This window comes from Trichosurus vulpecula, chromosome 4, assembly GCF_011100635.1.
Source record: "Trichosurus vulpecula isolate mTriVul1 chromosome 4, mTriVul1.pri, whole genome shotgun sequence".
Taxonomy (NCBI): domain Eukaryota; kingdom Metazoa; phylum Chordata; class Mammalia; order Diprotodontia; family Phalangeridae; genus Trichosurus; species Trichosurus vulpecula.
In genome coordinates, this window is record NC_050576.1 from 73,857,981 (window position 1) to 73,881,252 (window position 23,272).

General features: G+C 37.1%; 1 protein-coding gene across 1 annotated transcript in view; it reads right to left on the reverse strand.

The window, feature by feature from the left end:
• The window catches only part of ABL2 (ABL proto-oncogene 2, non-receptor tyrosine kinase), a 30,032-nt gene extending 17,736 nt beyond the window's left edge, over nucleotides 1-12,296 (reverse strand). The window contains exons 1-3 of the mRNA XM_036754916.1: nucleotides 12,132-12,296; nucleotides 7,875-8,170; nucleotides 4,799-5,071 (exon numbers count right to left, since the gene is read on the reverse strand). Coding sequence (XP_036610811.1) covers nucleotides 4,799-4,912 — 114 coding nt within the window. The 5' untranslated portion in view covers nucleotides 4,913-5,071; nucleotides 7,875-8,170; nucleotides 12,132-12,296. The remainder of the gene's footprint in view (nucleotides 1-4,798; nucleotides 5,072-7,874; nucleotides 8,171-12,131) is intronic.
• Between the last annotated feature and the right edge of the window lie 10,976 nt (nucleotides 12,297-23,272).

The window sequence follows — 23,272 nt, forward strand, 5'->3', positions numbered from 1 at the left end:
AATTGTTCTCTTCAAAGTTAACAACTCTTTATGGGTTTTCATGATACTTGCCTCTTCTAGTTTGCTTCTTACACGTCTTGACTTCTCAGTCCCCCCCCATGCCTCACTTTAAGAGGGTAAGCTCCTTAGGAGAAGAGATTGTTCCATTCACTGTGTTTGTGTTCCCAGAGCCTTGAATTTAATGACTGTACCTCCTTGAGCTTTTTAGATTTTGGATGAGGATATCCTATGTGGCTATGGAGCAGAACTAATAAAAAATTCAAGAGAAGAGAGCTGGAGGTTGTAAATAAATTTTGGGAGTATAGTCATCAGAAGCAAGGCTCAGTGAGGTAGTGGAAACAGTGGGGTCTTCCAATGGGAACACCTGGGTTTAAATTCTAGCTACATTATTTACTCTCTATAATGTCACTATTCAATCTCATTCATTCAATAAAGAATTATTTAACACCTACTCTATACTAGGCATTGTCCTACATGCTGGGGATAGAAAGTTTTGCTAGAAAGCAGAATGTGGGAAGGAGAATAATTTGCAGGAAGACTTGGAATGCAGACGTACACAGGCTGTGAAGGGCTTTAAAAACCAAACAAAGTGGGGGCGGAGCCAAGATGGCAGCTGGAAAGCAGGGACTTGCCTAGGGCTCTCCCCCAGGACCCTCCAAACACCTACAAAAATGACTCTGAACAAATTCGAGAACTGCAGAACCCCCAAAATAGCAGAGGGAAGGAGGGCTCCAGCCCAAGACAGCCTGGATGGTTGCTGGATAAAGTCTATTGCACAGAACTGGGAGCAGAGTAGAGCAGAGCCCAGCATGGGCTGCACCCAGACGAACCAGACCAGGAGCCGGGTGGAACAAGCCCTAGCACCCTGAATCAGTGAGCTGTGGCAGTTACCAGACTTCTCAACCCACAAACACCAAAGACAACAGAGAAGGTTAGTGGGAGAAAAATGCAGGGACAGAGTGAAAGGAGTTTGCACTTTGGCCACCACCCTGGGGACAGCAGAGGTGGTGCAGCTACAGAACTACAGCTGCAGTTGCTTCCAGCCCCAGGCCCACATGGTGGGAGGAATTAAGTGGAGGATCCCCCGAGTGCAGAGCCTGCTCAGATCTGAGTCATAGTCCGGGTTGGTGGTTCTTGGGGGAGAAGGAGCACTGGTGTGGCAGAGCCTGCTTTGTAGAAATAGCTCTGAAAACAACAACACAACCCCTCAAGCTTGGAACAAAGTACTCTCTACTCTACAAGCAGTCATATCCCAATGAAAAACTCAAGGGTCAAGTAGCTGGCTGAGAACATGGCCGGGGAGCGAAAATGGACTCAGATTCAGACTCAGACCTTGGAATCTTTCTTTGATGACAAAGAAGACCAAAACATACAGCCAGAAGAAGTCAACAAAGTCAAAGAGCCTACATCAAAAGCCTCCAAGAAAAACATGAATTGGTCTCAGGCCATGGAAGAGCTCAAAAAGGATTTGGAAAAGAAATTTAGAGAAGTAGAGGAAAAATTGGGAAGAGAAATGAGAGTGATATGGGAAAACCATGAAAAACAAGTCAATGACTTGCTTAAGGAGACCCAAAAAAATACTGAAGAAAATAACACCTTAAAAAATAGACTAACTCAAATGGCAAAAGAGCTCCAAAAAGCCAATGAGGAGAAGAATGCCTTAAAAGGTAGAATTAGCCAAATGGAAAAGGAGGTCGAAAAGACCTCTGAAGAAAATACTACCTTAAAAATTAGACTGGAGCAAGTGAAAGCTAGTGACTTTATGAGAAATCAAGATATTATCAAACAGAAACAAAGGAATGAAAAAATGGAAGACAATGTGAAATATCTCCTTGGAAAAACCACTGACCTGGAGAATAGATCCAGGAGAGATAATTTTAAAATTATTGGATACCTGAAAGCCATGATCAAAAAAAGAGCCTAGATATCATCTTCCAAGAAATTATCAAGGAGAACTGCCCTGATATTCTAAGAGCCAGAGGGTAAAACAGAAATTGAAAGAATCCACCAATTGCCTCCTGAAAAAGATCCCAACAAGAAAACTCCTAGGAACATTGTTGCCAAATTCCAGAGCTCCCAGATCAAGGAGAAAATACTGCAAGCAGCCAGAAAGAAACAATTTGAGTATTGTGGAAACACAATCAGTATAACACAAGATCTAGCAGCTTCTACGTTAAGGGATCGAAGGGCTTGGAATATGATATTCCAGAGGTCAATGGAGCTAGGATTAAAACCAAGAATCACCTACCCAGCAAAACTGAGTATCATGCTCTGAGGCAAAATATGGATTTTCAATAAAATAGAGGACTTCCAAGTTTTCTCAGTGAAAAGACCAGAGCTGAATAGAAAATATGACTTTCAAACACAACAATCAAGAGAAGCATGAAAAGGTAAACAAGAAAGAGAAATCATAAGGGACTTACTGAAGTTGAACTGTTTTGTTTACATTCCTATATGGAAAGATGATGTGTATAATTCATGACACTTCAGTATTAGGGTAGCTGAAGGGAATGTGTGTGTGTGTGTGTGTGTGTGTGTGTGTGTGTGTATGTGTATGTGTATAGAAGGCACAGGGTGAGTTGAATATGAAGGGATGATATCTAAAAAAATAAAATCAAATTAAGGGATGAGAGAGGAATATATTGAGAGAGGGAGAAAGAGAGAGATAGAATGGGGTAAATTATCTCGCACAAAAGTGGCAAGAAAAAGCAGTTCTGTTGGAAGGGAAGAGAGGGCAGGTGAGGGGGAATGAGTGAATCTTGCTCTCATCAGATCTGACCTGAGGGAGGAATACCATACACACTCATTTGGGTATCTTACCCCACAGGAAAGGAGGAGGAACGGGATAAAAAAGGGGGGACAAAAGAAGGGAGGGCAGATAGGGGGAGGAGGTAATCAAAAGCAAACACTTTTGAAAAGGGACAGGATCAAGGGAGAAAACTGAACAAAGGGGGATAGGATAGGAAGGAGCAAAATACAGTTAGTCTTTCACAACACGAGTATTGTGGAAAGGTTTCACATAATGATACACATGTGGCCTATGTGGAATTGCTTGCCTTCTTAGGAGAGGGAAAAGGGGAGAGAATTTGGAACTCAAAGTTTTAAAAGAAGATGTTCAAAAAAGTTTTTGCATGCAACTAGGAAATAAGATATACAGGCAAGGGGGACAGAAATCTATCTTGCCCTACAAGAAAGTAAGGGAAAAGGGGATGGGGGGGAGTGGCGTGACAGAAGGGAAGGCTCACTGGGGAATGGGGCAATCAGAATATATGCCATCTTGGAGTGGGGGGGGAGGGTAGAAGTGTGGAGAAAATTTGTAATTCAAACTCTTGTGAAAATCAATGCTGAAAACTAAAAATATTAAAGAAAAAAAAAGGAAAAAAATAAAAACCAAAGGAATTGATATTTTTTTCTCTTACAAGCAGTAGGAAGCCACTCAAGCATCTTTAGGAGGGTAGTGCCATAGTCAGACCCATGCTTCAGGAATATGAACTTGCCAAGTGTGTGGAGTACAGATTAGAAAAAGCAGAGATTCATTGTATTATTCACTGAAAGTTAATTTGCCAGCTATGTTGAGTACCGATTGGAGAGAGTAACGAAGACAGGGAAGACCAATTAGGAGACTAGTGCAATAATCCAGATGTAATATAACTAAGGGCCTGAACTAGGGTGATGGCTCTGTGAAAACAAAAAGGGATGGTTGTAAAAGATGCTATGGAGGTAAAATTGACAAGACTTGGCAACTGATTGGGTATGGGGGGGAGGGGATGAAAGAGACTAAGTGACTGAAGGATAGCTGTACCCTCAACAGAAATACACAAGGTTGTGAGAGGCACTGTTTTGAGGGCAAAGAATGAATTCTGAATATGGCAGGTTTGAGATACCAATAGAACAGCTGATTGGAAATGTCTAGTAGGCAGTTAGATGGTGATTCAGAACTGAAGCTCAGGCCTGGATATATAGATCTGGGAGTCATTAACACAAAGATGGTACGTGAATCCACAGAAGCTGCTGAGGAAATAGAGAGGATGCAGTAAGAGAAGAGGACTCAGGACAGAATCTGGTAGTATAGGCACATATACAAAATAGGTTCATAGATGATGATCCATCAAAGAAGACTGGAGGAGGCCAGAGAAATAGGAGAACCAGGAGACAGCAGTCACGAAAGTCAAGGGAAAAGACAGCAGAGTCAAAATGAGGTGGTCAACAGTGCTGCAAGCATGCTTCCTTATTTGTAAAATGGACATCATAATACCTACTCTACTCAATGCAAAGTTGTAAAGAAAATGCTTTGTAAAACTTTATTCTTACACACACAATCAGGTTGGGATGAGAGTAGAAACACTGATTTAGCACTAGATTGCACAGAGAAGAGAATAAGTGAGGGTAGTAGCAAGAACACAGAATAAAGAGAGTATAAACCATTTCACAAAAGTGAAGCTCTGTCAGCTTCATCCTAAAACCATGATTGAACGACACTAGCAGAAACCCTGACTACCAAGGGGCAAGCAAAATTCTGTTCTCATTTCAAAAGATGAAATTTATTTCTAACTTCCCACTGAGAACATCATATGCCTCCATAGTCAGACTCTCCCACGTGGGTTTCTCTGCAATCCACTAAGATAATCTGCAAGTACATCTTCGGGAAAAGACCCAAGGTTAACTATCACAATTTGCTTAAGTGTTTGGCATCAGTGGGTGGAAGTATTCTAAGAGCAGGGACACGCTGGTATTTCCAAGTGACTGAGCTCAGTTCAAGACAAAAGAAGCCCAAGTAAAGTGATTCTCAACTACCCACCTTTAGCGTTTTCACAGCAACAGTAAGGCTGTATTTCTTCCAGACGCCAACGTACACCTCGCCATACTGGCCACCCCCGAGTTTGTGCTTCATGGTGATATCGGTCCGTTCCATTTCCCACTTGTCGTGGATGGGGGACACTCCATAGACTGTAGGCTTATTGCACTTCGGTGCTGGGTAGTGCAAGGTTGTCACCAGCCCATCAGCCACCGTAGAGTGATGATGAACAAGCTCTGCCAAAGTGCTAAATCGGCTTTCTGCTGTCACATACACCTGACGCAAAATGGGGGCAGAGGGAAGGTAGGAAATGGGGAAAAAAAAAGAGAACTTGAGAGTACTGGGCCAAAACTGAGAGAGTTTAATATTCATAGATTACTTGAAAAACTTTGATGATACCAAAGAAAGCATAACACTTCAATTCAGCTGCACCGTGTCCTTGCTTTTATAGGTATCTCGTCAATCTAGACTGGTGGCTCCTGAACTTTTTGTGTTCTCAGCACAGTATTCTTTGTCATGAGGAACTGCAGACATTAAAGCAGTATCTAAGTTGGAAACCCTATGAGAGTCAGAAAATTCGTGCATTCACTTCCATCATGTGAGGATGCGTTTTTGTTGAATATTTTGTGAGTTCGGGGTCTAACACATGTTGAGGTTATATATGTATTGGTTAAGTGGGTTTTTTTTTAAATTTTGTGAATAATACACTTTCTCTACAGTGTGCTTGGCAAGAAAAATTTATACTAAACAAAACATACATTTTCTTTTAACTGCAACGATAGAATATTCAAAATTTTGTGGCACACTTAAAGAAACTCTCAGAATAACCTGCAAGAATCACTGGTCTAACCAGATGTGTCAACACAGCCCACAACACTCTGAGTGTGGCCTAAACCAGATTAAAATGTAATTGGAAAATATTTAGCAAAATAAATAAAAATCAGATAAAAATACATTTTAAAACTAAGTCAATATGTGGCTCACAGGGATCCTTATGTACACTTTAGTGGCCCCTGTTTCTGAGTTTGACAGCAGAGGCCTAGACCACTTTGTTGCTTACAAAACAGGACCTTTTCAATCCCATGTTTTTACAAACAATATAACTTAATGACCCAAGGGAAATAAGGGAGAAGGCTAAGCCATTTTGGGGGGATTGTCAAATTTTCATTTATTTGAATCTTGTAGTCCAATTACTTGGTTGTACATATTTATAGGATAGGACAAAATGACAGAAACCTGTCAGTTTGCAGTGACAGAAATATACAGTGGGGGGAAAAGGTGAGGAGCAGGGGAGAAGCCATTCAAAAGCTAACCTCTGTGTAGTAAATAGTTCTGTAAAGAAGACTTTAAATCACTTGTAAATGATTTTAAGAAGAGTCAAGTACAATTAATGATATATCTATTCATACCAGTATCCTATAATGATACGCAAAATGCTCAACACGAGCTCCAGGCATCTAGATGGTTTACTTTTTTCTGAACTGTTTGACAACCTTGCAGAGACAGAGACAGGGCAGAAACAGAAGGAAAACCCATTTTAAAACCAATCTCACATACTTAATTTGGGATTTGTTCTTTCTATCATCTCACCTTTAAGCATAGTGATACAAATTAGTTTTCATTAGCAACATAGTTTCCAGTATCCCAATCTCTTAAAGTTAATTAACTACTTTATTCTACCCAGTCTAATAATATTAGCCAATGTAGACATGTCCTGTTTTAAGATAAAAGGATATTAATGTGAACTTACAAACATTATGGGATGACTACTCAACATCACAAACTTTACATTAGGGGGATCCCATCCAGCTCATTTAATACATTAAATTTTTTAAATTAGAAAAATACTGAAATCTTGAAAAATTGATTTTCAGGAAAATAAGGGATATAGCTCAATGTCACTGAGAGCCTGGATTTTAGTCCCAGCTCTGTCAAACATTAGCTACATGACCTAGGGAAAGCAATTTAACCTCTCCAGGCTTTGATTTTCCATCTTTAACAAGGGATTAAATTAGACAAATGTCTATGGATCCTTTGTGCTATAAAATGTTATGATGGTCTAATTATTGAGTTCAGCAAGGCATCATTCACTAAAGTTCCATTTGGATAATTCACTGTGGTTTGTGAAATGATATCTGTGCTCTTAAGACTATGTAAATGAAGTTAGTGGAATAAGCTAGTAAACTCTGGCAGGTTTTATCAAGTTGCAAATATTGTTAGCATGGCCCAGGAACAAATTGTAGAGTAAGTCTGTTATCTCTAGACCAGCTTAGGTTTGGAGAGTTTCATCACCACAAGGCTGACCACCAGGTGATAAAACATTTTAGTTACAGAAGTCTTTAATGACCTCCTACTAAGGCATAAGAGGTTGCTGGGTATATATTAGCACAAGAAATACTCTTTTTCACAAAATGAAGATCCCTGAAATAATGAAGACTCACCTAACATACTGAAAAATTATTCTAGGCCACATTCTACTATTCTACTATGGTCAATCTGCCACAATTTAAAGTCACTTTATAAACACAAAATTTACCATCTGTGATTTTTTTTTAACCAACTTCTCTTCCTAAAAAGTAACAGACCCTGTACTCAGAAAGTAAAAGGGATATTTTATCATTTGTCAAAGTTTGACTTCAAGTATATAGACAATAGAACTGTCTACAAGGCTAGCTAAAAGCCTATGGGAAAACAAATCATATGCTGAAAAAGCAAACAAATAGGTATACCAAAAAGAAGTTGCCTGTATTTGGTAAATGTTAACAATGTTTAATTTTATCTCTTCTAATACTTCTACATATTAATGGCTTTCATTTATGTAACACTTTATATTTAGAAGGTATTTCTGTACACACTTGAAGCTTTCAATATTATTACTATTTGGAAACAAGTAGTGTTGGTGTTATACTCATTCAACAGAAGGGGATAACTGAGTCTTGGAGGTTAAATATGACTTATTTACTTCTAAGTCGCACAGTCATTAACTGAATCCAAAAACTAGATCCAAATCTAGATCTTCTAAGGGCAGGCCCTGTTTCTGCCCCTTAGCTCACATGAGGTGTTTATGGAGATGTCTTACCTTTCCATCTGTGGTGGTATTGATCCTGTAGTGGTATACACGTCCCTCGTACCTAAGCGAGATGGATAACTGCCCAGGACTGCTCTCACTTTCCCGAACAAGAAAGCTGCCGTTGATAAGGCTGCTAAGCAGATATTCTGCCGCGCTTCGGGACACTGGCCCATGGTACCAGGAATGCTTCTCCAGGCTGTTCACTGGGGTGATATAGTTGCTTGGTACCCACCCCTGTCCATTCTTAGAGCGTACCTCACTCCACTCACCATTCTGGTTGTAACCTAGGACTCGGAGCTTCTCACCTAAACAGAGATTAGTAACAAAGAAGAAGAAAAAAGATGTTAGGATTTCAGTTCAGCGACAGATACAAAACCAAAAACTCATTAACAGAACATTTTGAGAAGCAAACATTATTTATAGAAGTTTCTTAACGTGCTTAACAAGAAACTTTAAAATGAAATTAAAATCTGGTAAAATCACAATATGATTTATTAACAAATTATGTACACTAGAAGGGAAAAACAACTAATACACAAAAGAGAGGAAACCTTAAAATTCTAGGACCATAACAGCTGAAAGCACAATCCTCTGATATAACGATAGAGTTACTCAGATTTAAAAAAAGAAAATTAATCACTAGGGCAAAAATTTGCATCCGTATGAAATGTATGATCTCAATGTTCTTTCCATTATTTTGAAAGCTTTATGATTTCACTAGTACGGGAACTTTCCTTTCCCACTAATACAGATTCTATTTCATTAGTTGCTCTCACCAAAAAGAATACAGGTTGCCAGCCCCTTCTGGTGAAGAGCCTCTCTACGCTGAGTTAGGCTGTTTTTCAGGAGACAGACACACAGTAAACCATTGAGTCTGTATTCTTACCAATATTTTTACAGGTTAGTAAAAGCTACAGTAAGATGGACTCTACTGGTAACACCTTCAAAACCTGTTAGTCTCTCGACAACATAATGAGGCATCAAAGTAGAATTTGGGGGGGGAGGTGCTCTAGTTTCTTGTTCAGCTAAATTTATAAGGAAATCTTTCTGAACTGAAATATTTATTATTTTACAGAATGGTAAAGAATAGGAATAAAGAATTGATACTTTGCTGCAATATAATCTTAATTCCAACTGAAAATTTTTGGTTACTTGTACTTCATCCTGAAATACTAGAATTACATTTTACCAAATGACACAAAAATTATTCAGGATTTGTGTAGAATTGCACATGTATGTACAGCATAACATCTGCTCTGTGGTATATAAGAGAAAAAATATAAGTAGAAAGAACACATGTATAGGCAAATTGTAAATATTCTTATCCATAGGCTTATATGCAATATATATGGATATTCTTACTGATCACTTGTAACAAAATGTATGAACATGCATACAAAATTATTAAGGGATAACATAAAAGTATTTGCTTCAAGCAAAAGTGAAATAGCTGCTATCAATATTAATGAAGTTATGGAGGAAAACAATGCTTCCTCTCTACATGTTTTTAATTATTATATTGTTTTCCAAATAACAAATGTTTAATAGATGCTGGAAGCTTTTGTTGGTGATGATTAGAATGATAAAAAAAAAATTACAACACTGTGCACAGAATCAGAAGACCTGGACTCAAATCCTATCTCTGATATTTACAGAATCACGGACTTTAACAGCTGAAAGATCCTTTTAAAGTCTAAGCTAACAGGCTGACATTGTCAAGTAGCTGAGGTCCTACTACTTCCAGAGCCCACAGGGACAAGACAAGTATGAGAGAGGCCAGGCCCAGGAGGTCCAGAAACTCTTCTGTGAGGATGATCAGGTCCCTAGACTCTGGATCCTGTTCTGAATCCAGGAATATAAGACTCACACTGATCCAAAGAAAGAAGCACGAAGAGAATTTGGATCATCTACGGGTACATTTTAAAACTTCAATAATTGCTGTCTGAGGAGATGGTGAGATCTCTGGCATGGTGGGTAGTGTGGACAAATCTTAACTACTGCGAAACTACCATCTCTAAGTACTGTGTTGTCTGAAGAGAAAAAGAAGAGTATCAAATTTATGCCTGGCTCCTCAAGAGATAACAATTTTCCTTAGGACTGCTTTAGCTACATCATGGAAATTTTATAACATTCCATTATGTTCCTGTACTACAATTCAATAAGCCTTCTTCTTGGTCCTTGAACATGACACTGACTCCATCTCTTGACTGTGCATTTGCCCTGGCTGTCCCTCATGCTTGGCATGCTCTCCCTCCTGGCTTCTAAATCTCAGCTAAAATCTCAGCTTCCGCAAGAGGCCTTTCCCCATCCTTCTTACTGCTAGTCCCTTCCCTCTAAGATTACTTCAAATTTGTCCATATATTCTGTATATACATAGTTGTTTATATGTTGTCTTCCTCATTAGAATATGAGCTCCTTGAGGTAAGGACTTGTCTTTCCTTGCTTTATATCCCTAGGGTTTAGCATAGTGCCTGGAAAATAGTAAGCACTTAAAAAATGACCACTGACACCTTAAGGTTACTTAGTTCAACTCTCTTGTTTTACAGATGAAGAAATCTGAACCTAAACATAATCAGAATACAGTGGAAAGTCTTTCCTTTCAAACTCCACTGGCTCCAGAGTGAATGGACCTAGGTTCAAATCCTACTGTGTGATTGGGCAAGTCACCTGTGTTCCCATGGGCCTTAGTTTTTTCATCTGTAAAATGAGGGGGTTTAAGTAGATAACCTTGGAGGTCCCTTCAAGCTTTAGACTGCAGATCCTGTGATTACACATTTTCACTCTTATTAGCTGTGTAACCAAGGCCCAATCACTAAACCTCTAAGTCTCAGGTAAATCCCTAAGATTTCTACTAGGTGGGATCTATGTGCAGAAATTCCTCCTACTGAGAAAATAACAGCTCCTTGGGCCCCTGTAGGGAACACGAAGGCACAGTTCTTTTAAAAGAAACCCAGGGCATATTAAGACAAACCACCTAAGTAAATGAAAGTGTGCTACACCAGAGATGTCAAACTTTCAGCTTGTAAAACTCCAGAGTTCAGCCCAACCAGATTAAAGTGTAATTGGGAAATGTTTAATAAAATGAATAAAAATGCAATATAACATAGATAATGTTAATTTGTAGTTTCCTAAGTCACCTCCTCAAAGATTCATTTCTATTTGAATTTGACACCAGTTACAATCTCTACATATAAGGCACTGTGCTAAACACTTTACAATTATTATGTCATTTCATCTTCACAACCACCCTGGGAAGTAGGTGCTATTATTGTGCCCATTTTAGAGATGAGGAAACTGAGGCAAACAGAGGTCCAGTGACATCCCCCCAAAATCACACAGCTAGTGCCTGAGGCTGAATCTGAACTTGGATTGTCCTGACTCTAGGCACTCTAGGCTCTATTCATGGCACTGTCTAGCTACCATGGATGGATCTATTCTGTTTACCCATCCAGGAATCCCCGAATGAATGACTTTTACTTTGTTCCCTTCCTACTGCCAAGCTGTGTGCCAGGAACTGTGCCAAAGGCTAGATGAGGGTTAGCATTTACATAATTTTTTACCTTTACAACTGAAACAAACTATACCCCATTTTGAGAAAGTTTCACTAAATGAAAAGCCTTTCTTCCACCTTTCTCATTATTCCACCACTAAGTGATAAAGATGCGTATCATTTAGGTAACAAAAATCACCTTCTCCAAGTCAGGACTCAATGAGGGTGGAAGCACATTAAGTTATAGTTTTTTTTTATTTCCCTGAGTCAAATAACAGCTGACCATACACAGAGACCATCATTCTGGCTGTAGTATTATTATCATTATTATTATCATTGTTATTAACAATGCACTACGCATTTGTATACTAGGGTTTGACCTCTTTACAAATGTTCTCACAAATACTTCATTTATTCTTCAAATCAACTCCTTGTGACATCAACAAAGCAGGCATTACCTTCGTTCTCCTGGTGAGGAAACCACACCTTCGTTAAATGCCCTCCTACAGCCAGGAAGAACCAGGGCCAGAACCCAGGAGGAAAGTGAGGAGTGATGGAAGATACTCTAGGGAAGTTGAATTAGAGTTCTACCACTCATTAACTACGTGACCTTGGGCAAGTCAAACGACCACTTTGGACTTTGGTTTCCTCATCTCTAAAATTAGATGATTTTTAAGATTTCTTTTAGCTCTTAAAGTCTAAGATTCTATGAATTAATACAATATTTTCTACATTAAAATGAAAGGTGTGAAAACTATCCCCACAAAGGTACAGACCTTTGGTGATGCTGAGTGTGTTGTCACCACTTGCAACAAAATCATAAAGTGCAACAAAGAGATTGGGGTCACTCTCAGTGGCTCCAAGCAAATTCTCCTTGGAGCTCCACCTGATGGCTTCATTCAGGGCCTGGGATTCAACTTCACAGCCGTAGGGACGGTGCAGGGCTTCTGAAAAGACACAAAAAAGAAAAGCACATTTACCTTACATGCAGTGGCTAGAAATTCATCTGAATTTGTGCATGTAATTTCTGCCACTTCTATGAACAGAGCAAGCTCCAGAATGGGGATTTTAGGAAGAAAGAACCCTGTGTATTTACCAATATTTACTAGGTAACCTATTAACATTTCAGGCATGAAGACTGCTTTTTGCAGCCTGTGTGTAATACAGTGGCCATAGATATAAAACTGCAAAATAAGGTTTCAGTTCTGTTTTCCGTTCATCCTCTAAGGCTTCTTCCAGCTATAAATCAAAATTATGATTCACTAAAGATAGAAAAGTTAGTGACAGGGAAGATTCACTACTTTCTTAAAATAAAACTGCAGGAATTCTAGAAATGAATAGTTAAGAATTTTGTTAATCACAACACATATTTTTTAATGTGTGTGTGTGTGTGTGTAAACTGCTTCCTTCCCTCAAAACACAGATCCCAGGAAAATTAGTAGAGAACCTTTAAGGTAAGTAATTATCCTAAAGGCACAAAATGGGCTAGATATTGTATTTGCTACAGAAAAAAACCATTTTTAAATCTAGATATGAGAACTCCTAAAAATATCTCTATTACAAAGTACCCTGATTCAATATAAGAAATTCATTAGATTTCAACAGTGCAGTCATTTTAGATGAGTCAACTAAACAGGCACTTATTGATCTCCAGGCACCATGATGGGTGTTAGGATTGCAAGTATAAAAGAGATCCTGCCTTCATGAAGCATATATTCTACTGCTAAATAAAGTACACAGAAAGATATAGTGATCTGGGTACAAGGCAAAACTGAAAAACTCAGGAAAGGCCTCCTAAAGGAGGTGGCAACTGGGCTGAGCCTTGCAGTTAGAATGCATGGAAACATTACTTATTAAGCACTTCTTATGTGCCAAACATCATATTAAACATTAAGGATCCAAGTAGAAAAAGCTAAACAATTTCTGCTCTGAAAGAGCTCACATTCCTTGGGACAGCCAAACCATAAAAGAAAATTTGGCTATAGGGTAAATGTAAATCTGAGTACAGTGTTGGGGCATACAGTAGGTAGGTTACTTTAGTAAGATGATGACAGTGACATAAGTTTTAAGGGCATAGAAACTGGGCAGATAAGGCCTGATGGTCCTTCATCTTACCAGAAGGAATAGACTAGCTGACTCCCATATCATCTAAGCCAGGGGTGGGGAACTTGCAGCCCCCAGGCCACATGTAGCCCTCCAGGTCCTCTAGTACAGTCCTTTGATTGAATTCAAACTTCACAGAACAAATCCCCTTAATAAAAGAATTTTTTTCTGTAAAACTTAGACTCAGTCAAAAGGCTGCACTCAAGGACCTAGAAAGCCACATGTGGCCTCAAGGCCACAAGTTGCCCACCTTTGATCTATGCTACGCGAACAGTAAAGCAGCCCATATAGGGTCTGGATTGCTTCACGTAGGGAGGCTGGAAGAAAGGAGGAGAAAGAGGGGAAGCAAAGGAGGAAGGGCATACCCAGTGGTGGCAGGGCTTCTCACCACCCTGCCATCCCAGATGGGTTCTAAGAGGCAGAACATTCTAGACATGAAAGGTAGCCTGTGCAAAGGAAGAGAAATAGAAGATGGAATGTCATATAAGGGAAATAGTAAGTAAGCCATTTGCCTGGAACACAAAGTAGGGGAGGGAAAATGTGTAATTATCCTGGAAAGATAAGAGGGAAGCCAGATTATAAAGGGCTTTAATTGCTAAATGATTTCTAGCAACTAGTACAATCCCTGGCACAGAAAAGGCACCTAATAAATACTATACTAGGGCCAATAGCAAGCCATGAAAATTTCTAAAACAAGGAAATAACATGGTCAGATTTGTGCTTTATTTAGGAATATAAATTTAGCAGTCATGTGAAGGACTGACTGGAGACAAAGTAGGGAAACCAATAAAAAGACCTGGACAATAGTCTAGATAAGAGATAATGGCAGTTTGAACTACTGTGGTCATAGGCAGAAAGAAGGAAGTATATGTGAGAGATGATGAAGAGGGAGAACAGACAAGAATTGGCAACTGGTTTTGGAGGTGAGGGTAAAATGTGATGAATGGTTGAAGATGACCCCTTTTGAACATGAGTGAGTAAAAGAATGGTTTTTTCCTTGACAGTAAAAGGGCAGCTAAAGGGAAAGTTGAAATGAGAAGAGAGAATGAGATTGATATTGGACATGTTGAGTTTGAGGTGTCTACAGAAAATTCGGGTAGTGATAGTTCCTCATTTCTAAGAGCCTGCTAAATATCTATCTCAAAAGTGAAGTGACTACTGGATATATGGACGTGGGAGTCATCTTAATAGATATCACAGTAGAATTAATGAGACCTGATGAGATAACCAAGAGGGGCTGTAGAAAGAGATGGGAATAGAGATAGAGAATACAGAGAGAGACAATTACACAAAGGGGGCAAGACATGGTTGATAATTCTGAAAAGGATGTTGGAAAAGGCCAGTCCTAGAGGTAGGAAGAAAACAGGTAGGAAGGAGTAGTAGACTTCACAAAAAGGAAGAGAAGGGAAGAAAGTATCCAAAAAAAAAAAGTGATCAACAGTTGCAGAGAGTACAAGAAGGATGAAGAATGAGTAAAGAGCCCTGGATTTAGCAATAAAGAGATAATTGATGATTTGGGGAGAAAAAAGTATTAGTTAAGTAGTGGTAGGGGTGGGTGGGAGGGTGGAAGCCACATTGCAAGGAGTTGAAAACTGAGTATAAGTTAAGGAAATAAAGGCTACAAGTATAGACAACTTTTTCTTAGAGATTGGATACAGGATGATAATTTGAAGAGGGTAAGGTTATATGACAATTTAAGAATGGGAGAGATCTGGTTACCAGTTGATAGGTAGAAGTTGAAAATTATAGAGAAAAAGAAGCATGATTGAAAGGGAGGGCTGTCAGAGGAAATAAGAAGGGATGAGATCAAGAGCTCAAGTACAGGATGTTGGAGTGACAAAGAAAAAGGTCATATTCTGAGAAACTCAAGTAAAGAGGAGAGGACTGAAATGATGAAGCTATTTAAACTGAACAAAACTATGCCCTGTGAGTAGGGAGGAGAGAGCTGTTGGGGAAACAGATTTGACAAGACTTGGCAAACAAATGGATGTGTGGACAATGGAATATTACAGTACAGTAATAAATGATATGAGGAATTCAGAGCAACATGGGAAGATCTTTATGAAGAGTGAAATAAGCAGAACCAAAAGAATAATTTCAATGACTATAACAATGTAAATGAAAAAATTACTAAAAGGAAATCAAAATGGGTAACTGAAAAACCAAAAATTTATCTCTGCTCTTAAGACAGAGAAGTAGAGAACTCCTGGGACAGAATACAGTGTGTGTGTGTGTGTATACATATATATGTATATATGTATGTATGCACATATACATATATACTATATATGTGTATATGTATACATATATACTACATTCTGTCCCAAGAGTTCTCTACTTCTATATCAGGTCCTATATATATATATATATATATATATAAAGAGAGAGAGAGAGAGAGAGAGAGAGAGAGAGAGAGAGAGAGAGAGAGAGACAGATAGTCAGATAGTCAGCAGTTAGATATTTTTGTTTGTTTTTCCTTGTCTCCAGGGAGAGACTGAAATGACTATAGTATAAAGACAAAAGGCATCAATAAAATGTTTGTCTTTTAACAAAGACCTATATAAAGTAGTACTGAGTCATGGAACAGTGAGAGAACATGAATTTTTATTTTTGCTTTACTATTATCTATGTGACCTTAATTAAGTTATGGTGACCTTAAGTTATTTAATCTCTTTCCTTCATTTATAAAGTACAGTCAGGAGGTTACTGTTAAAAGTGACTTCTATTTCTGAATGAACCTTGTGATCCCAAGTTTCTAATTCCAAAATGTTATTTTATTTTTGCAATGAATTAGTTAGTAACAAATATAGAATATAAGCTATTTCTTGGTACAAAGTATTTACTGTAAAAAGAGTCACAGATTTTTAAAAGTATTCTATTTTTAAATCCTAACTTTAAATAACATTCTTCTCCACCCACCTACTTCCAACTATTGTGGGAGGTTTTGTTGGGGAGAAGGATAGTTTAATTAAAAAGAAAGGTCATATTTACTTCCTTCTTTCCACTCCCCCCCACCTTCACCCCCCCCCTTTGTTTCCAAATCATTCATGGTCTCTTTCCTGTACAGCCAGTCTGCATAGGAAATCCATTCATAAAGCATCTTCACTTCTAACTCTGAACACTGGACAAAATAAAAATTAAAGGAAAAAAATCCTAAAATTCACTGAAATTTTAAAACGAACATGGAAAGTACCTTTTAAATCATGAACAGTAATAAACAGATTTAAAGCTGGAAGGGATCTCAGGAAAAATCGAGGTCCAGAGAAGTTATGATTTGCCTAGGGTTATATTCATCAGTAGCAGAACCAAGACTGAAATCAGTTGACTCCATATCTAGGGCTCTTTTCTCTGAACTAGGGGGCCTGCCCCTCAAATAAACAGGAAAAAAAGAGTAGGAAAATGAGACACTGATTAAGAAAAAAAGAACTGAAACAATTAAATAGGAAAAACAACCAAAAGTCATCATATGTCCAAGTCATTTCCTAGTGAACTTAAAAAAAAAAATCAACATAGACATATGTCTGGTTGGTTTAAATGTATCCTGCTCAGAAATAAATGGTTAGAGTTCATCATTTTTGTCATTTTCTTTTATAATTTTTTTTATCATTGATTCTGCTAAAATTGAAGTTAAGTCTCACAGTAAATGACAAATCAAAAGATTCTGTTCTTCACCTACGGCAAATGGAAGACAAGTTTTGTCAACACATTATTACAAAGCTAACATTGTTAAAAAAAAAAAAGTTATTTTAGGGGTTTTTCTACTGATACACCCCGGGAATACAAAAGAGAAAATGAAGATAAAACATATTCTTAAAGGAATAGTTGCCTTCATTAGGCAATTAAAAAAATTAAGACCCAATAAAACTCAAACCTAAAGTTTAATTTTATTAAATCTTGAAAGCCTCTCTCTTTTTTTTTTAACCAATTAATGATATAGCAACAGTTGTGGTTAGTTTGTCATCATCACCATCATCGTCATCGTCTACTAAACTTTCACGGAAGAATTAGGAAAAAATTTAAAGTCCTTTGATATATATACACTATATTACACACACACACACACACACACACTAAAAAAAAGTCTCAATTACTGACATCTAAGATACTTTTCCTCTCTATCAGATTTGAGTAACCCCATAGGATCTATGCTCTAAAAGTATTTTTCTTCACCACATATTCTTTTACAGTCTGTTTAATTATATCTTGAGAAACCACATATAACAAGAATCCTTAAAAGGCAGTATGCCCTTTAGCCTATTTGTTATGCAATTTCCTCATATCGAACCATTATCTTGAAATGCTACCTATTTTAATCTTACAAAATACCAAAAACAAAACCAGAAAAGATTCCCATTAAATCAATAGTAAATATCAGTGCAAATTATTCGGAACATCACTTCACGCTGAGACACTGCCACTATGGCCACCAATCCAATCCACCTTTCCTCCTCCCCAACCCCATGCCCAGACTTAATCTAGTGTATACCTGTCAAGTTGGGTGAATCAGTTTCTGAAGCTTCATTGTACAGGCAACAAAACAAATTGTCTTGTCCTTTGGCATAACTACTAGAAGGTAGCAGGACTGTCCCAAGGACCATACTCTGCTCAAAAGCACAAAAGTCAAGCTTCTGAGAGCAAGAGGAAGCCTTAAAATCCCACTTCCTGACTAGCAAGACCACATTCCTTGTGGCAGTTACTCACACACTCTGAAAGCCAGAGAGAACCAATGGAAAGAGAAATACTTAAAATTTCCCAAGTGGGTGGAGTGACCTTAAGGAAAATAAATATCTAGTGCCAAACCTGTTGATTAGCTGGAAATTGAGTCAGGATGGAGTGCCTTCAAGAGTTCTGAGTTTAAAAGATATATTTATACACATACATATGAGTAACAGTTTACGGTTAGACATGTTAGGATCAGCACACAGAATGTTGGTTTCATTCCAGAGGCATTAGAATGGGGAGGGAGAGTGGAGGAAAGCAAGGTTTCCTTGGAGAAAGCATGTTTACTGTAAAACATTACATACATTAAAAAAAAGAGAGATTGCCCAACAAGATTCACCTTTTACATCATCCAAATTTGTTCATGAAACCACAAGTAAAAAGTGAAGAGAAATATTTAAGATCTGATTCATCTGCACAAGAATCAGAAAACTATCGGCATTGTTAAAAAGGTAAGGAACCTAGCTAATATTCTGGTTTATACCTCACACAGAAGCTCAATTAAAGTAGAAATTGTGATGAGTTAAATATAGTTACGAAAAAAAATTTATTTTAGAATTTTCAAAGGCAAAATTATACCTCTTTAATGTAGGTACTTATTAGGTCATTATGTGTGTATATCTATACCTAAAGCACTCTACAACCATCACATTAGTTAATCCACTAACACTGTGGAGAGGAAGGTTTTTTATTATTAACTCCAAAGAGAAAAATAAATTTACAGATTAGGCAATAGAAATTCCAAATTCTAAATTCTATGTTAAATAATTCTCTATTTCTTGAGGTCCAAGGTTATGATTGATCTATATTCTACAAATCTCTACCTAAAATAATTCTGCTCCATGTTACCATTAAATATATATATATGATGTATATGATTGATATATATATATCACTTCAACAATCTACCACTTAAATAACTAATAACTGATAGTTACAATAAGGTGGCAATTTAAGTTATAATGACCTGAAAGCAGTAACTTTCAAATTCTTACACTCTGAGATCTTACTGAAAGCAACCCTAAGCCCTTATCCCTGGCATCCCTTCATATACCAAAAAAAAAAAAAAAAAAAAAAAAAGGAGCACATTAGAAAATGTGCAACTTGTGGTTTCACAAGAATGAAATACCAATAAATATATTTTTATATCCCTTTGTATTTTACCCACCTGACTTTCATAGTGTTAAACTAGACTTTCTTAGAATCTCTAGCCTGGTTCTCTGGCCCTAGTGCCCCTAATTCAACTGTCTTTTTGGACTAGCTCCTTAGTGCCTCTATTATCATCCACTCCTCACACTTCCATAGTACTTTCAGATTTACAAACCACTTTCCTCATGTCCTACAAAGTAAGGCAATTCACGTACAGAGAACACATATAGTTCTAATCACAAGCAATTCTGGGCATGGACTGTCACTTCTGGTGAAGAGAATAAGGGAACACCTTCAGGAAAGCAAGTAAATGTGAATGCTATGCTAGGGACTTGAGAAACTGTGTTCAGAACTCTGGAGAAACCATATTAAAAAACTCACAGAGAGAGCAATGGAATGATGCATAATGTCCTTGGTGCTCTGTCCTGTCTAATGAATGGGACACTCATGCATAGAGATATTAAGTAGTCTTTAATATTAATAAAACTAAAACCACTAAAACCAATTTACTTTTCCTTCTAGGTGATATCACTACCATAGTTACTGGGAACTGCCACCACCAGACTGCAACCCAAGAAACATTTATTAAGCACCTACTATGTGCCAGGCATTGTGCTAGGTGCTAGAGATATAAAGACCAAATCAAAACAGTTCCTATTCTCAATGAACTTACAATCTCCTGGAGGGAAACACCATTTAGATAAGTCAGTCCTTGGGAGGGAGTGCATTTGAGGCATGAGGACAGCCTGAACAATGGCTACAGACCAAATGTCATGTACAAAGACCAGGAATTCACCAGATACAGACACACACATCCCCAAAAAAGTACTCTAAATATGAACAAAGTGGATGTGCAACAACTGGGAATGGCTAAACAAGCTTTGTTACCTTAATGTAATAGCATATTACTGTACTGTAAGGAAAGACAAATATAAAGAACTCAGAAAAAGGTGGGAAGACTTGTACAAACTGACATAGTGTGAAGAAAGCAAAAAGAAAAAAGTAAAAATACAAACTGATGTACAGTGAAGAAAGTAAAAATTTTAAAAAAGTAGAGTGAAGAAAGTAAGAATAATATGCACAATGATTATAAAAATAATGACAACAAAACACCGAAATGTAGTGGGATTCTGTTAAGACTGCAATGACTAATCTTTGTCCAAAAGAACAGATGACAAAACATATTCCTTTCATTTTGATAGAAAGGTGGGAAATAAAGGTGGAGGATAGTACAACTACATATGAACAGACACAATTATTCTGTAGGTTGGATTCTGTGTAACTTTTTCTTTATTACAAGGGAAGATTCAAAAGTGCAAGGAATACATGGAGAAGAATGTAGTAAAAATAACAAAGGAATCAAATTTTAAAATGTGAACTTTTATGATGATCCCACACTAGGGACAGTTTGTCCCTCATTGAGATATGCCCAATTAATGTGTATCACTAGTATAAGACTGGCTCATACACCTAAACTGAAAGTAGCCTCCTATACAGTTCACTGACTCATCCATTTATTCAACAAGCATTAAATATAAAGCAAAAATCTTAAAACAGCCCTTGCCCTCAAGTGGCTTATAAATTACCATGAAAAAATATCATAAACACATAATATATAACACATGCTACTGACTTAATAAGACACCAAGAAATAATAAAATCAAATCAAAAGAATGGAAAAAAAAAAAGAAGACAATGTGAAATATCTCATCATAGAAACAGCTGACCTGGATAACAGACTGAGGAGAAACAATATAAGAATTGTTGGGCTACCTGGAACTTATGATCAAAAAATGAATCTACACCTATACTTTAAGAAATTATTAAAGAAGGTCACCCTGAAGTTTTAGAAGTAGACAGTAAAGTAGAAATTGAAAAAAATCCACTAATTACCACTTAAAAGAGATCCCAAGACGAAAAATCACAGGAACATCATAGCTAAGTTTCAAGATCCCAGGTCAAGGAGAAAATGCTACAAAGTAACTAGAAAGAAACAACTTAAAAATAGTGGGTTAGAGAAGGAATAACATATACATTTAGAAGAGTATAAAAGTCTTAATTTACAAAAAAATAGGAAGGTGAGGGGATAGGATGAAGGAGGGACTCTTAGTAGGGAGTGAAGATTAGGAAATAAGATGAGGGGAAAGGATAGGGGAGGAACTCTTAAAACAGTAGGCAGATTAATGAATAGGAGGAGAAAGGGAGAGGATAAGAGAGGGATTCTTAAAAGGAATGAAGAATAAGAAGGTAATGGTCAGAAGTAAATTAGATGTCTGAGGAAGGAGAGACAGATAAACAGGAAAAATAGGATGAGGGAAAATACATGACTAGTAATTATAACTTTAAATGTGAACAGAAGGAATTCATCCATAAAATGGAAACAAAAAGAATGCATTAAACACCAGAATCTGATAATGTATTGTTTGCAAGAAACATTTTTAAAAATGAGAGATACACAGCTGGAGTAGAATTTATTATGCTTCAGCCAATGCAAAAAAAAAAAAAAAAGGGATGGCAACCATGGCCTTAGGCAAAGATAAAGCTAAAATAGATTTAATTAAAGAGATAAACAGGGAAACTACATTGTGCTAAAAAGTAGCATAGATAATGAAGTAATATCAATACTAAACGTCTATACACTAAATGCTATAGAATCCAAATTTTAAAGGAAAAGCTAAATGAATTACAGGTGAAAATACATAGCAAAACTATAATAGTGGGGGACTTCAACCTTCCCCTCTCAGAATTAGATAAATCTAAACAAACAAACAAAAAAAGTCAAGGGGATGAACAGAATCTTAGATAAGCTAGATATGATAAATATCCAGAGGGAACTTAATAAGAATAGAAAGAAATGCACCTGTATATTCACAAAAATTAACCACATATTAGGGCATAAAAGCTTTATAGTTAGATGCAGAAAAACAGAAACATTAAAAGCAATCTTTTTTGGATCACAATGCAATAAAAACTATATTAAATAAGGGACCACAGAAACGCATTAAAAATTGGAGACTAGATATCTAATTTTTTTTCGGTGGGGGGCGGGGCACAAGGCAATTGGGCCAAGTGACTTGCCCAGGGTCACACAGCTAGTAAGTGTCAAGTGTCTGAGGCCAGATTTTAATTCAGGTCCTCCTGACTCCAGGGCCACTGTTTTATCCACTGAGCCACCTAGCCACCCCATAACCTAATCCTAAAGAAGGAGTAAGTTAAAGAACAAATCATAGAAACAATTATTAAAGAGAATGGTGATAATGAGACAACATACCAAAACCTCCGAGATGCAGCAAAAGGAGTATTTAATTAGAGGTAAATTTATATCTCTAAATGCTTACATCAATAATATAAGAGGAGCAGCAAATCAATCTGGCAAACAATTAAAAAATTAGAAAGAAAAATTAAAAACCCCCAATTAAACACCAAATTGGAAATCCTAAAAATTAAAGGTCAGCTTAATAAAACTGACTATAAGAAAACCATTGAATTAATAAATAAAAGGAGTTGACTTCATGGAAAAAAAACAATAAAATAGATAAGTCATTGGTTAATATGACTTTTTTAAAAAGAAGAAAATCAAATCACTAGTGTCAAAAATGAAAAGAGTGAATATACCACTAATGAAGATGAAATCAAAGCAATTATTAGGAGTCATTTTGTCCAATCGTATGCCAATAAATTAAACAACTAAGGTGAAATAGAAGAATACTTGCAAAAATATAGATTTTTGGTAGATTAAATTAACAGAAGAGGAAACAGAGTATCTAAATAAACCTATTTTAGAAAAAGAATTGAACTGGCTGTAAACGTGCTTTCTAAGAAAAAAACATCGGGACCAGATGAATTTACAAGTGAATTCTACCAAACACTTAAAGATCAACTAATCTAATATTAAATAAATTATCTGGAATAACAGGCAAAGAAGCAATTCTACCAAACTCCTTTT